Below are 13619 nucleotides of genomic sequence, written 5' to 3'. Positions count from 1 at the left end.
ACTGGTCGGGGGTTCAGTAAATGCTCTGTACGACATTTTGGGAAGATAAAGTTTTAGGCCTGATTTATCCTTGGGATTCAGCCACTGGTGACTAGCAACAGGTGCAAAGACCAAGTACAGGCAGTGTGATCAAGGGGAGAAAGCACAGGATGGGACTCAGGAGACACTGAGTGGCTCTGTCACTAGCCTGCTGGGTGACTCTGGGCAGGTCACGTCCCCCTCTTTGTGCCTCAGTTTCCCTATTAGTAACAGGCAGATAATGATACTAATCTCCTCTGCAAAGCGCTTTGACCTCTACTCACAAAAAACACTAGACGAGAGCTAGGGATCATGAATACTGTAGTGCCTGGGGACCAACCAAGAACTGGTGCTGTGCTAGGCACTGTACAAAGACAGTAGTAGACAGTCCCTGCTCCAGAGAGCTGACAGCCTAAGGAGACAAGACAGCTGGTGAAGGGAAAAGGGGATAACATACAAAAGTAGCCAAGAAAAGTTGTATGGGAGCAAACGGTGCTATACCGGTGTTTCCAGCAGTACAAATTACAGCTTTCCTCCTCATTTGTGAGATTTATACCAGGACCACTACACCGGCTCCTGGCTGCTGAACTGAATCCCAACCACAGACAAGGCCTTAGTGACATGACACCTCTCTACATCAACGTAGGGCACATAATCTCAGCTGCTCAGCTATTCTGTCTCTACTGAGAAGCAAGGAGAGGTCGCTGGATTTCATGCCGGTGATAAAGCACGCAAGACAGCAAAGTTCTGCCTTCAAGCATTCCCCAGATGGCTGTTTAACTGGAGCATCTGGTGCTGATCTTACTGGATCTTTACAGAGGAAAGACAAGGTGACCGCAGTGCAAAGCCTTTGGAAAGAGGCCTGCACGGCTATGTCAGAATCAGCTCTTCGGAAGAGGCCTGGCAGCTGGAGCTGCCTTGCCTGGTATACCTACTACATACATTACAGTAGCACCTAGCCCAGGAGCCGCAGAGCTGGCTCAGGCCCTCATTGTGCTAGGTGCTGGACGCAGAACAAAAGAGACAATCCCTGCCTCACACAGCTTCCAATATAACATCTCCCCTTCAGCAATGGGGAAATTGGCAGAGTTTAGTGTGCCTGTGTGCAGCCTGGAGCAATGCAAAACACAGAGCCTATGGCTCGCTTGCCTAATCTCTTGCCTCTTGGCCTGGCGCAACTGAGACCTTAATAATAATTATAAATGTGGCTACATTTCTTTATGAACTACGTAAAATGCAGCCACTTCTGGGGATCAGCACAACCACCTCCACACAGCACACCAGGACAAAACCTCACAAAGAGCAGCAGGACATTTAACATCCACACAGAGCAGACAGGATTGAGGCAGCTGCAAGAGAAGAAAGATGGCCCAGCGCTGACGATTTGAGGGTGCAAGCTTTGGATCTGAGAGACCATGGATTCAATTCCTTGCTCTGCCACCGACATCGTGTGTGACCCTGGGCAAGTTTTTGCGTGTCTCTGTGCCTCAATTGCCCCTATGCACAAAGGGGATAACAACTAGGGGATGGTGAGGCAAATATACTAAAGAGTGTGAGATGCCCAGATACCACAGCGATGGGGGCCAGCCACCAATCTAAGATACAGAGGTCTGGACCAAGGAACCCAACAGTGCACAGAAGCGGATTTCAGTCCCTGGATCCCGCCTAGCTATTGCTGAGATCCCTCCAGCTCAGCGGCTTGACCTGTCACTGGGACGGGTCAGAGTTTAAGAAGCTGACTTAAAGTGCATCCGATGAAGTGAGCTGTAGCGCGCGAAAGCTTACGCTCCAATGATTGTGTTAGTCTCTAAGGTGCCACAAGTCCTCCTTTTTCTTTTGACTTAAGGCGAGCTGTGAAGCAGGAAGTGCCCCTCCAGGCGCAGGGGCGCTCCTGGGCACTGCTAAAGGATCTGGGGCAACTCGGCTTTGGGCTGGGGTGGCTTTCACCCAATACTTGGTTGGGTGTCGTTGGGGGGCTCCCGGATCATCCTTTGGGGGGGGCGGAGGGGGGGGGAACCACAAACGGCCCTGGGGCCCTCACACACACCGGGCATCAGGCAGCACTGGCCCCTAGGGAGCCCTGCCCTCTGTCAGAGGCTGAGCGGCCGGGCTGGGTGCCGGGGCCGGAGACGCAGCCGGGGAGATGCGAGGGCGGGAGTCGCCCCCATGGAAAGAGGAGGAGACGCCGCCGCCCCCCAGCCCAAGGGAAGGGGCGGCCCTGGGGGGTGGGGCAGACCCCCTCCTCCCCGCCCCAGGGCCCTGCTCCCCCCCAGACCCAGACCCAGACCCAGACCTGCCCTCCCCCCCGGCCGCGCACTCACTGTCGCCCACCACCGCCTTCAGCCCGGCCGGGGCCATCTCCGCTTCCGGCTGCTCCGGGCCGCCGCCGCTTCCGGGTCTGCGCGCGGGGCGGGGCAAGGAGCTCGCCCCGCCCCTGCCCCGCCCCGCCAGGGTGAGGACACGCCCCCTCCTGGCCCCGCCTCCCGAGCGTGAGGACACGCCCCCTCCTGGCTCCGCCCCCCGAGCGTGGGGACACGCCCCCTCGAGCCCTGTGGGTGGAAGTGGGACTCAGCTGTGTGCGGGGTGGGGCTGGAGTCAGGACTCCTGGGTTCTGCCCCGGCTGCTCCTGCCCCTGGGCGCGCCCTGGCCTGCTCTGGGGAGTGTCTGTGGGGCTGGGCGAGGGCCCCCAGTGTCACGGATGGACAGACCCCCCAATCCTCCGCCCCCGTGACTGATTTCAGTGTAAAGCAACTGGGGTGCTGGCGGGTCGATGTCTGCAAGGCTGAAGATGGCCGAACGCCGCAGCCCCCCACTTCTGGCGCTGCGAGGGCTGGGCCTGGGCGCCTACAGGGCCACGCAGGTCCCCACTGACCCCCCACCTGGTCACGTGGGGCGCAGAGGGAGGCGGGGGCCTCAGGCAGGGTTAAAGCGAGGACTGGGTTGGGGTAGTGGGGCCTCAGCCCACTCCGGTCAGGGCCCCCCACTGAGCTGAAAGTCCCCCCTCCAACCAGTGTCCCCCCCCCTCAGCAGTGTCCCTCGCCCCCCACCTCCACCCACCCCCCTCAACAGGGCCCCTTGCCTCCCCACTTCCACCCAGCCCCCCTTCAGCTGGTTCCCTTGACCCCCAACTCCACCCAACCTCCCCTCCCCCTGCCAGGCAATTTGCCGCCCACCTCCAACCAGCTTCCCCACTCCCTCAGCTGGGCCCCTTGCCCCCCACCTTCAACCAACTTCCCCTCTCCCGCTGCCAGGCCTCTGGCCCCCCACCTCCAGCCAGCCTCCCCTCGCACCCTCGCTGGTCCCCTTGCCCTGTCACCCAGGCCCCTCACCCCCACCACTCTAACCAGCAGACCTTTCCCAGGTCTCTTCCCCCCCAGCCCCTTTTTGGCCAACTCTCACTGCCGCCGCCAGGCCCCTCGTCCCCAACTCCAACTAGCTCCCCACCCCCAGGCTGCTCACCCTCCAACTCCAGCCCCCGAGCCAGGGCCCTTGCTCGCCTCACTCTGATCCGAGCTCTATGGATTCTGGTCACATCCACTGTGTGGGACCCTCCCGTAATGAGGCTCCAGGCACCTGGGCCATCATTTCTAATCCGAGAAAATCCCAGGAGAATTGAAACCATCAATCATTTCACCCAGAACTTCACCAGCCAGGCCCCTCCAGCCGGCCCAGCACTTCCCCTGGTGCGGGACTCGTCCTCACCCTTCCCTCCCTCCCCAATAGCCTAGTGAACAGCTGCAAAGGGCACTAGCAAGGCACTGCCCAGTGCCTTGCTGGGCATCATGGCTACTGGGAGCTGGCAGCTACATGGCAGTCTCTGATGCAACTCTACCGGGGCTGGGGCAAATCCTACCTGGACCTCTACCCTGGGCTGGCCTAAGGCTGCTCTGGCTTGGTGCATGTGTCCCCCTAGTGGCCAATTTAAGGATAACAACCTGCTACTGATTCCAGCCAAGGGATCTCCTCCTTTGGCTCAAGAGAGAGGCCTGGGTCTCAGCAGCTGAAGGGCCTAGGTTTGATCCACACGTGGCTCAGTTGTTAGTCTTGCCCCTTGCTGCTGTTCATTAGCAGCAGGAGAGGGGATGCTGCTGGAGCTAAGGTCACTCCCAGCCTCATTACCTCCTGGTCACCTTTCCCTGTAGGCGCCCAATCCCGATGGCCAGAGTCCGCAGCTCACCTTCCTCGGGCACAGGGTGTGCCCTTGGGGCTGGCTGTCCAGCTGCCCTGAGCGAGCTCTGCCTGAGTAAGGGCCTCCACCAGCATTGGCTATCACAGCACGGACTGTACGTCTAAGTCCCACTGAGCCACCTCCAGCCACCAGATGGCACCCAGTGGCTACAGAATTTCTCCATTAAGGCCCCATGAGCCAAGCAAAGCTGCACACTGCAAAGTGTCTCTGTCCAATTACACATCACGTCCACACAACGTACAGAGCTGTGAGTCTGGATTCCAGGATTCTATCCCCGGCTTCTGGAAAGGAGTGGGGTCTAATGGTTAGAGCAGGGGGCTGGGTGTCAGGACTCCTGGGTTCTATCCGGAGCGGTGGGAGCGGTGGGAGGCCTAGTGGGTTAGAGATGTGGCTCTCAACCTTTCCAGACTACTGTACCCCAGTACAGTATTACTGACAAATTGCTTTCTCTCATTTTTACCATATAATTATAAAATAAATCAATTGGAATATAACTATTGTATTTTCATTTCAGTGTATGGTAAATAGAGCAGTATAAACAAGTCATTGTCTGTATGAAATTTTAGTTTGTCCTGACTTTGCTAATGCTTTTTGTGTAGCCTGTTGGTGTACCCCCTGGAAGACCTCTGCGTACCCCCAAGGACACATGTAACCCTGGTTGAGAACCACTAGGTTAGACAAATGGGGTGGGGGGGTCTAGGAATCAGGACTCCTGGGTTCTATCCTGACTGCAAGTGGAGTGGGGGGGGGGTCTAACGGTTACAGCAGAGAGCTGGCAGTTAGGATTCCTGGGTTCTAGTCCAGACTATGCAATTGATCCATTCTGTGGTATGGTTCATTCTGCCTTGTCCGCTTGTGACATGTGGAGCACAGAGACTTGCCCCAGCCCTTCCTTTCCGGCTGGGTGGTGCAGTAATTAATGGCCGTAGAGCCTGGGCTGCAAGATCCTGGAGCAAAGCATCCTGGAGAAGGAATTTGTTCCCCAGGCTTGACTGGCTCCCTGCCCCATCCCTCCCTCAGTCAATCAGAACAAATGCCCTCGTGGCAGATCTGTTGTCTGGTTACCCGCAGTGCAGACCCAGCCTATTGTGTCCCGGCTGCTGTTCAGCTCAGGTTAACAGCATGGTCTGTCTCTGTAAACTCCCCCAGAGCTTTCGAATGGAAGTGAGAGTCTCCTTCACATCCTGTGAGGAGTATCGCTCTGTGGCTGTTCAACAGTGGCTGCGCTCCACCCCAGAGGTATCTGCATTTCAGTGCTGGGTGAGCAATCCCTGTGCAGTGTTGCGGTGTGTTGTTATGCAGCTGTTGTGCTCCACCCCAGAAGTGGCTGCAATTCAGCGCAGGGTGAATGAAAGTCCATGTCTCATTTTGCAAAGTATGGGTTCTCCAAGCAAGGGTGCTGTCTGTCCCATGTTCCTGCTCAATAGACTCCAGATTCTTAGCATCAACGGAGCTACATTTTGAGCAGTGATGGAACTGGGAGGCAGCTGGGTCATTGGTGGTTCCACCTTCAGTTATACCTATTGGTTTGAAAAGGTGCCACACGTATACCTAATGGCTGCCGAGGGGGGCAGTTGTCCCCCGGCCCGCTATTAGCTCTGCCACTGATTCTTTTTAAATGTTCATTGCGCTGCTTCCAGCAGCCACTTTGATTTAGTTTTGTTTTACAGACCCAAGCAAAACGCAACCGGCAACCGCCTCATGCTGGCCTGGCTAGAAGCAGATCCGTGTAATTGAACAGACTCATCCAATTACTGAGCCTTCCCAGAGCCAGGTGCTGCCCTCACGATACATCAAACCTAGAGGACCTGCTAGGCTCCCAGTAGATGCAGCCTAGAGCCAAACGCAGGCCAGGCAAGGTGGCTTCGCTCATGGAGTTCAGGTCCAGGGATTCAGTAGGGAGTAAATGGCCAGCACTGGATGCTTCAGGTTTTGGTGCCCACCCAGAGACGGCTGGGGGCTGATTTTCAATTACACACCTGTGGCTGGCCCAGGCCAGCTGACTCCAGCTCCCGGGGCTCGGGCTAAGGGGCTGTTTAACTGCGGTGTAGCCTTTGGGGCTCAGGCTGGAGCTTCGACTCTAGGACCCTGCGAGGTGGAAGGGTCCCAGAGCTCGGGCTCCAGCCCAAGCCAGAACATCTGCACTGCAAGTAAACAGCTGCTCAGCTCGAGCCCCGTGAGCCGGAGTCAGCTGGCCCGGGCCAGCCGTGGGCACGTAACTGCAGTGTAGACGCACCCTAAGTGCCCACGAGCCCCGCTGGGAGCTGTGGGTGTTTAGCACCTCTGAAATCCAGGCCCCAGGTGTCTCAACGTGGGCACCCAAAGTTAGGAGCCATTCAAAATCTTATTGCCAGTGCCCTTATGGTCATGAGGAGGCAGGGGATCTGCAGTCCCCTGCTTTCCCCTGCTGGCTACAGTCAGAATAGCTCAGACTCTGGGCTTTATCCCCCACTGATGCTGGTGAAATCAAGTGGCCGATGGGAAAGCCTGCGAGGCCCCAGACTTGGGGGCGGGGAAGGTGGTTCCACCTTGCACTCAGGAGCAACCCTGAAATAACAAACCAGTGTATGCAGCTCCCTGCTCTACTGAGCAACCCCATAATGACGAGTGTATGCAGTCCCCAGCACTCCTGTGTGACCCTACAATAACAAACCAGCATACCTAGCCCCACATTGACAGGAACTGAGCAGTATATTCTGCCTCGTACTCTAGGGCAACATTTCTCAAATGAGGCCACCAGAAGCTTTTCATGCGGCCACAACAGCCTCCTAGGCAGTGATGGGCGGGGGAAGTCTCCGCCCTGCCCCCTTTTTCCTTGTTGCTCCTGGATGCACCGCCCTGCACCGCCTCTGGAGAGAGGTGGGGCACAATGCTGCAGGAGCCAGCTGAGTTCTTAACCCGGGAGGGTTGGGCGGCAGGCTCCCATGGCGGGACTTCAGGGACCTGGCAATGTGGCCCAGGGCTCTGACCGCGGGGCAGGAGGTACTGAACCATCCCGCCGGCTCTGGCCATGCAACCCTGGCCGCCAGCTACAGGGCTTCAGCCTCCTGCCCCTGGTTCCACCTGGGTGGCAGCAGGCGCTGGCTCCTGGCTCTAATCCCAGGCTCCGACCACGCAGTGGCAGGCGCTGGCCACAGGCACCGACCCCCAGCCTCAGTCACAGGGCAGCGGGCTCCAAGGACAGGGCTTTGGGCGCCAACCTCTGGCTCTGGTGCTGACCCCTGGCTCCGGCCAAGGAGCTTAAGTCAGCCTCTGGCCCCCAGTTCCAGCTGTGTGGTGGCAGACACTGCCCCTGGGTTCCAGCCATGTGGCCCCAGCCCCTGGTGCTGATCCCCTTCCCCACCTGCACAGCAGCAGGTGCCGACCTACAGCTCTGTTCCCAGGCTTCCACCACGCGGTGGTGGGAGCTGGCTCCGGATGCCGACCCCTGGTCCTGGCTGTATAGCAGCGAGTGTTAGCTTCAGCCATGCAGAGGCAGGTGCTGACTCCTGGCTCCAGCCATGCACCCCTGGGCTCCAGCATCCAGCTCCAGGCTCTGGCCATGCAGCAGGAGTCACTGGCCCCAGGCGCTGACCCACAGCTCCGGCTGCATGGCAGCAGGCTGCAATCCCTGGCTCCAGGTTCTAGCCATGGGCACTGAGTCCCCCTGGTCCTGGCTGCAGGGCAGTAGACATCAGGCCCTGGCTCTGGCCATGAGACAGTGGGGCTCATCACCCAACCCCATTGCCCTGGGCCCCCGCTGCCTTCCACAGTCCTATGGCCATACCCCCTCACCCCGCCAGGACACAGCTGCCTTCCTTGCTTCGCATCCATTCCCCCAGGCCCCGCTGCTTCCCCAGGCCTTGCATCCATCCCACCATTGCCTCTGGCCCCTGCTGCCTTCCCTTTGCCTCCGCCCTCCTCCCCCCGACCACCCCCATCCAGGGCTTAATGGGTCCTGGGGCTTGCTGAGAAAAGTGATATTAACAAACAGGCAAGTATCACTTTTCATAGCAGACTTACTAGCTATCTATGGAAAAGTGATACTTGCCTGTTTGTTAATATCACTTATCACTTTCCATAGCCTCCCAGGTAGTTACTAAGTGTGCTGTGATATTAACAAATATACAAATATCACTTTTCACTTAAGCCCTGGATTGGTGGGGGGAGGGAGGGGAAGGGGAGGCAGCATTATTTTTGTTATTGAGTCTGCCAAAAAACCCTACAAATATAAATCACACTGATTTGGATGTGAATCTGTGCACATTTAATTCTTTTTCCTAAAGTTAATTAAGTATTTTAGGAAAAAGTGTCAGAGCAGGCACCAGTGAGAGTTGGTGGCCACACTCTGAGGCCACCAAAAACATTTATTGTGAGAACCCCTCTAGGGCAATAACAAAGCAGCAAACACAGCACCAGCCCTGTGCGCTCAACCCCAGTCAACCCCCCCTCCCTGCCCAATGTACACAGGGCACCTCAATAAGCCCAGTGGTCTAAAATGTAGAGGAGAGGGGCTCTCTGCCGCCATCTAGTGGTGAACTGGAGGAAGAGACAGTATGAGCTGGACCTTATTTGCATGTTTGTTGCCCACTGGGACCATTTTGGCCATTTGGTTTAACATTCATTTACGTTGTGGGCGCAGGGCTGATGAAAGGTGGGGCTCCTTGTTGTACGACAAGACTGCAGCAGAAGTGCACCAGCAAACCCTGAGTGAGGAGTCGCCATAACCAGAGCCATCGTCTTGCACAGTTGAGTAGAGCCTGGGCACAAACCAGCCAGGTTCATTTTAATGTGTGGGGTGGGGGGTGTGAGAGTGAGGTGACATGGATTCTGTGCATGGGTATTTTATCTGCTAATGGGCCCCCATCCCTGGTAGCTGTTTGCTGAAGCTGCTGAGAGCACTGACCGCGCTGAGTGACTCTGATAAGGGCCCCTTTCCCCAGTGCCACTGGCACTGTAATTGCTGTAGCTGGCTCTGTAGCTGGTGTACAGAGGTGGCATTGTGGCAATGGTGGTGTGGTTCGAGGCCATGCCCCCTGCCAGCACCAGCGTAGCTGAAATCACTATCGCTGGGCCAGCCTCTGGGTCTCTGTGCGGGACCAGGCAGCTTCCCCTGGCAGCTGGAAGGGGGCTGGCCCAGTGTGTTCCAGGGCTCTGGGATGGTGCAAAGCAGAATGGGGGTTAATTGGACATTCACCCCTGCAGGGAAGGGCACTGCCAAAGGCACTGCAGGGGTGGGTGGTTTAGTTATTAGTTATAGACGTCCTTTGTATGGGGCAAATTGTGAGAGAGCCAAGGCCCCCCACGGTCCGCAGAGCAGGGGAGGGGGAGGAGGAGGTGTGCACGTATCGAGATGAGTTGTGGTTGCTGCTTTCCCGGGTGCCAGCTCTGTCCCTGGTCCCCTTAATGAAGTTTTCAGTGTTTTTCACACAGACTCAGTGCTGTGGGTGAGGAATAATTGCTGGCTAGGGGGGCCCAGGGGAAATGTTCAGTTTTCCCAGGTCCCTGGGGGAGCCTGGCATGTGTCAGTTTTAACACGGTCCCCTGGCTGGTTGACCCTGGCTCTTGGCAGAAACGGTGCCACGTCTGCACCAACCAGTCCGTGGCTGCTCCGATGTGGGTGAAGTCTGTTTGCTGAGGGAGCGGGGCTGGGTGAGCGGCTGCCCTGGGGCTGGGGACAATGGAAGGATTGTGCCTTGCCGAGAGGGGCTGGGCGCGCCCAGCAGGAGCCCCGTCAGTGTCAATGCGATGTGTGAATTCAGCACTAGTGAAGGGGGGCCCTGGGGAACCTACCTTCCCCCTGCCCTCTGCCCCCCCACCCCACCCCAGCTCCAGGCAGGAGCTTCCCCTGCACACACCTACTGCTCTCAGGAAGGACATTGTGGATTGGGTGTAGGGGGATCTGCTTATTGTGTCAATCCCGGCTGGCTTCTGCTCCTGGGATTTCCCCTGTGCCAAGGTTCAGGGCAGCTGGGCACTGGAGAGGATGGCAGTCAGTGCCCTGTGGTTCCATTCCCAGCTCTGTGTGAGGAGTGGGGATCTGTCACTGGTCCACAGGATCTGTGCTATGCCCCAGCTTTTAAACAATCCCTCAAAGGAATCCCTGCAGTGGGCCAGTCCCCCAAGGGGTCCTGCAGGCTCTTCCTCAAACATAGGCCACGTATCCTCAATGCCTCTGCAACTGAGCCTCTGGGGCTGGAGTGAATCCAGCTGAGACAGACACTTGGTCAGACTCTTGTCCACTCCTCAGGCTCCAACGCACCTCGGCAAGGATTTGCAGTGACACCAGGAGCCTTTACAACCCATCAGGTTTATTAGCTAGAACCCAGCCCAAGAAATCCCCAGGTTAGCGCAGAGAAAGAAAGGCTAAGACACTGTCCATCCCGGCCATGCCAGCGAGCCACCCAGCCAATCCACTTTTGGCCCTCTCTCTTTGTCAGTCCCAGGTGAGAGCTCTGCATCTCCCCAGCTCTTCCTTGCCAGGGCCAATTCTCCCCTGGCGGTACTCCATTATATTGGTGGTGTTACAACAGCATAGGCTTTGGCTCTGAGGGTCTGGACAGCTTAGGGGCTCCCCCTCTGTGGGAATTTCCCGGGTATGTAAGGGAGTTGCTGGAAGGCAGGGCCACTCTAGGCTTGGCACCTCCTGCCACCCCTCAGTCCATTCTCCTCCTCCCCCAGGCCCATGCTGAGTTCACATGTTCTGCCTGCAGAGTGGTGTCAGTTGTTCTGGCTTTGGGGTCCCATTGTGTTTCTGGATCCTCCATTGACACTCGGTTTCAGCCAGTCCTTTAACCCCCCACTCATTCCACCCCAGACAGCTATGTGACCCATCACCTCATGGCTTCTGCTCGGCCCCAAGAGCAGATTTAACCCTTCTGCACTCACTGGGGAGCAATGCAAAGTCCTGAGGGAAACTGAGGCATGCCTAGGAAATATAAAAATATTACAGAAAATTCCCCTTTGTTACAGGTTTAGAGCAGGGAGGCAGGGTGTCAGGACTCCTGGGTTCTATTTCCCCCTTTGGGAGAAAAGTGGGGTCTGTTAGGTGGGGCAGGGAGTAAGGACCCCTGGGTTCTATTTCCTGCTTTGCTTCAAGCTCACTATTACAAGACTTCTATATTACCTCTGAGGTACTTGTTTAGCGAGAATGGCAGTCACTAGACACCATCTGTCCGGCTTGTCAGGCCGGTGATCATAGGCGTGCGTACGGGGTATGCTGGGTGTGCCCAAGCACACCCTAATGCAGGGGTGGGCAAGCTTGTCCTGCCCGGCCTGCCTGAGCTCCAGGGACAGTTGGGGCAAGGAATCCCGGGGACAGCCAGGGGACGCAGAACGGGGGTTAGCATAACAAGCCCATGGCTTTACATTTTAATTCAATCGTACGGTACCCCCTTTTAATTTTAAAATATGGATCGGTTCGTTGTTAAGATAAGAAAAGGAGCAGAGAAGCTGTTCATGTGAAAGAGCCTTTTCGAAACTAGCACATGTAAAAAACAAACGAAGAAGTACAATGTCCCAACAGTGCCTCGACTCACTCATGATTTTGTACATTGAACAAGAATTGGCTTTGTCAGTTAATTACAATGATGTGATTGAGGAATTTAAGTCCATAACACCTGGTGAGCGACGTCTCATTCTCTAGGACAGGAAGATGAAGAAACCTTAATCTGTTTTGGTCAACTTGGGTTAGCTCGTTATGTGGTTAAAGATAAAGATCATGAAAATTGACTGTATCTTTGTATACGCCGGGTTATCACAACAGCAAAAATTTAGTGTTTTGTGTCTCATTTTTAAAGTAAAGTTTAGTTGTTAATTTTAAAAAAATTAAGTTTAGTTCAGTTTTAGTTTCTTTAGTTTGGTTGATGAATACAAATAATATCCTTTATGATTGAGTATTCAATAAATGTTCACCTTAAAAACAAATAAATAAATAAAATCCCCTCGGTGCACACCCTAATGAAATGTGCTGTGCACCCCTATGCCGGTGTTGTCTCCCTGAGTTGCACTGTGTGACCTTTGGAAGATCTCTGCCTCATCATTCATTTCTCTATGTTTAGAGGCCCTGTGGTCTCATGGCTAGAGCACCAGGCTGAGACTCTGGCGATTTGTGTTCTGTTCCTTGTTCTGACACTGCCCTGCTGGGTGACCTTGTGTCAGTCACTTCTCCTTTCTTTACCTCAGTTTCCTGTCCCAGGCTTTTGTCTCTTTAGACTGTGAGCTCTCTGGGGCAGGGACTGTCTCTCCTTCCGTGTCTGCACACAGGCCAGTACAGTGCATTAGACCATGAGAGCTCAGGCTAGTGGCTTTGTGTGCCAGCGGCCCAGCGCTACGTGGAAATGGCTGTGATTTGTGCAGTGGTGCATAGAGGTGCCCGTCACCCCAGGGCTGGGAGGATGGCACTCGGGTCTTTGGCTGGTGGCTCTTGCTTCCATGCTCAAGGTCACGCTGAGCCCAGGTTTGGGGTTATTCAGGACAATTCCCCCAGGTCAGATTGGCAGGGACCTTGGAGTGGTTTTGCTTGTACTGCAGCATGTCACGTGGATCGCCTGCTGGGAGCAGCTGGGCGCCTCCCCCAGTCAATTCCCTGTCGTTGGCAGCACCTCGATCTCTCCTGTTTTCTGCACCAGTTGAGTTACCCGAGGGCTGAAATGCTTTTGTCTAACAGGAGTCACTGGGCTCAGCATTAGGGACACGTGGGTGAGGTGCAACGGCCTGTGCTACACAGACTGGCTGGTCTGATGGTCTCTCCTGGCTGAAGCTCTGTGAGACGGGGCTCACACTAGCAACTAGAGAGAGGTCAGAAAGCTGGGCTCTGATTGCATGTCTGCCCTCTCTGCCCAGCCCCTTGCTGGGCTACAATTCCTGCCGGTGCATTTCCAGCCCATCTCTGGCACTTGCCTCTACGCTGTAGCCAGAGGTGTAATTTCCAGCTCAGGAACCGACTGAGCTAGCAGGCGAGAGCAGCTATGTAGTCACGGCTGCACGGGAGGCGGGATGGGCTGGCCACGCAGAGTATGATCCTGTCCAGGACCCAGGGTGCATGCACGGGGCAGCTGGCCCATCCCACCTCCTGCACCACCGAGGCTACAGTGCTATTTTCACTTCGCTAGCTCCAGCAAAGTTAATTACACCTGCAGCTGCAGCGCAGCCCGCCCCTTAATCTCCAATCTGCAGGTAGCTGGTGCCAAACCTAGAGGGGCCCTGCCTTCCAGCAACCCCCTTACATACCCGGAAAATTCCCACAGAGGGGGAGCCCCTGGGCTGTCCAGACCCTCACAGCCAAAGCCTACGCTGTTGTAATGCCACCAATATAATGGAGTTCCACCAGGGGAGAATCTGGACCTGGCAATGAAGAGCTGGGCAGGGGTTAAGCAAACAGGGAAGTTGCAAAAGAAACATTCTTTGTTAGGAACAGCCCTGGGGTTTCCCC

General features: G+C 56.0%; 1 protein-coding gene across 1 annotated transcript in view; it reads right to left on the bottom strand.

Annotated features, from left to right (window-relative positions):
- Positions 1 to 2482, bottom strand: part of LOC102937856 (syntaxin-binding protein 2) — a 38802-nt gene extending 36320 nt beyond the window's left edge. Inside the window, exon 1 of the mRNA XM_037883900.2 lies at positions 2340 to 2482. Within this exon, the coding sequence (XP_037739828.1) occupies positions 2340 to 2376 (37 nt within the window). The 5' untranslated portion in view covers positions 2377 to 2482. The remainder of the gene's footprint in view (positions 1 to 2339) is intronic.
- Positions 2483 to 13619: the final 11137 nt, after the last annotated feature.

This window comes from Chelonia mydas, chromosome 20, assembly GCF_015237465.2.
Source record: "Chelonia mydas isolate rCheMyd1 chromosome 20, rCheMyd1.pri.v2, whole genome shotgun sequence".
In the NCBI taxonomy this organism is placed as follows: Eukaryota; Metazoa; Chordata; order Testudines; family Cheloniidae; genus Chelonia; species Chelonia mydas.
This window is presented reverse-complemented; position numbering and strand designations above follow the sequence as displayed.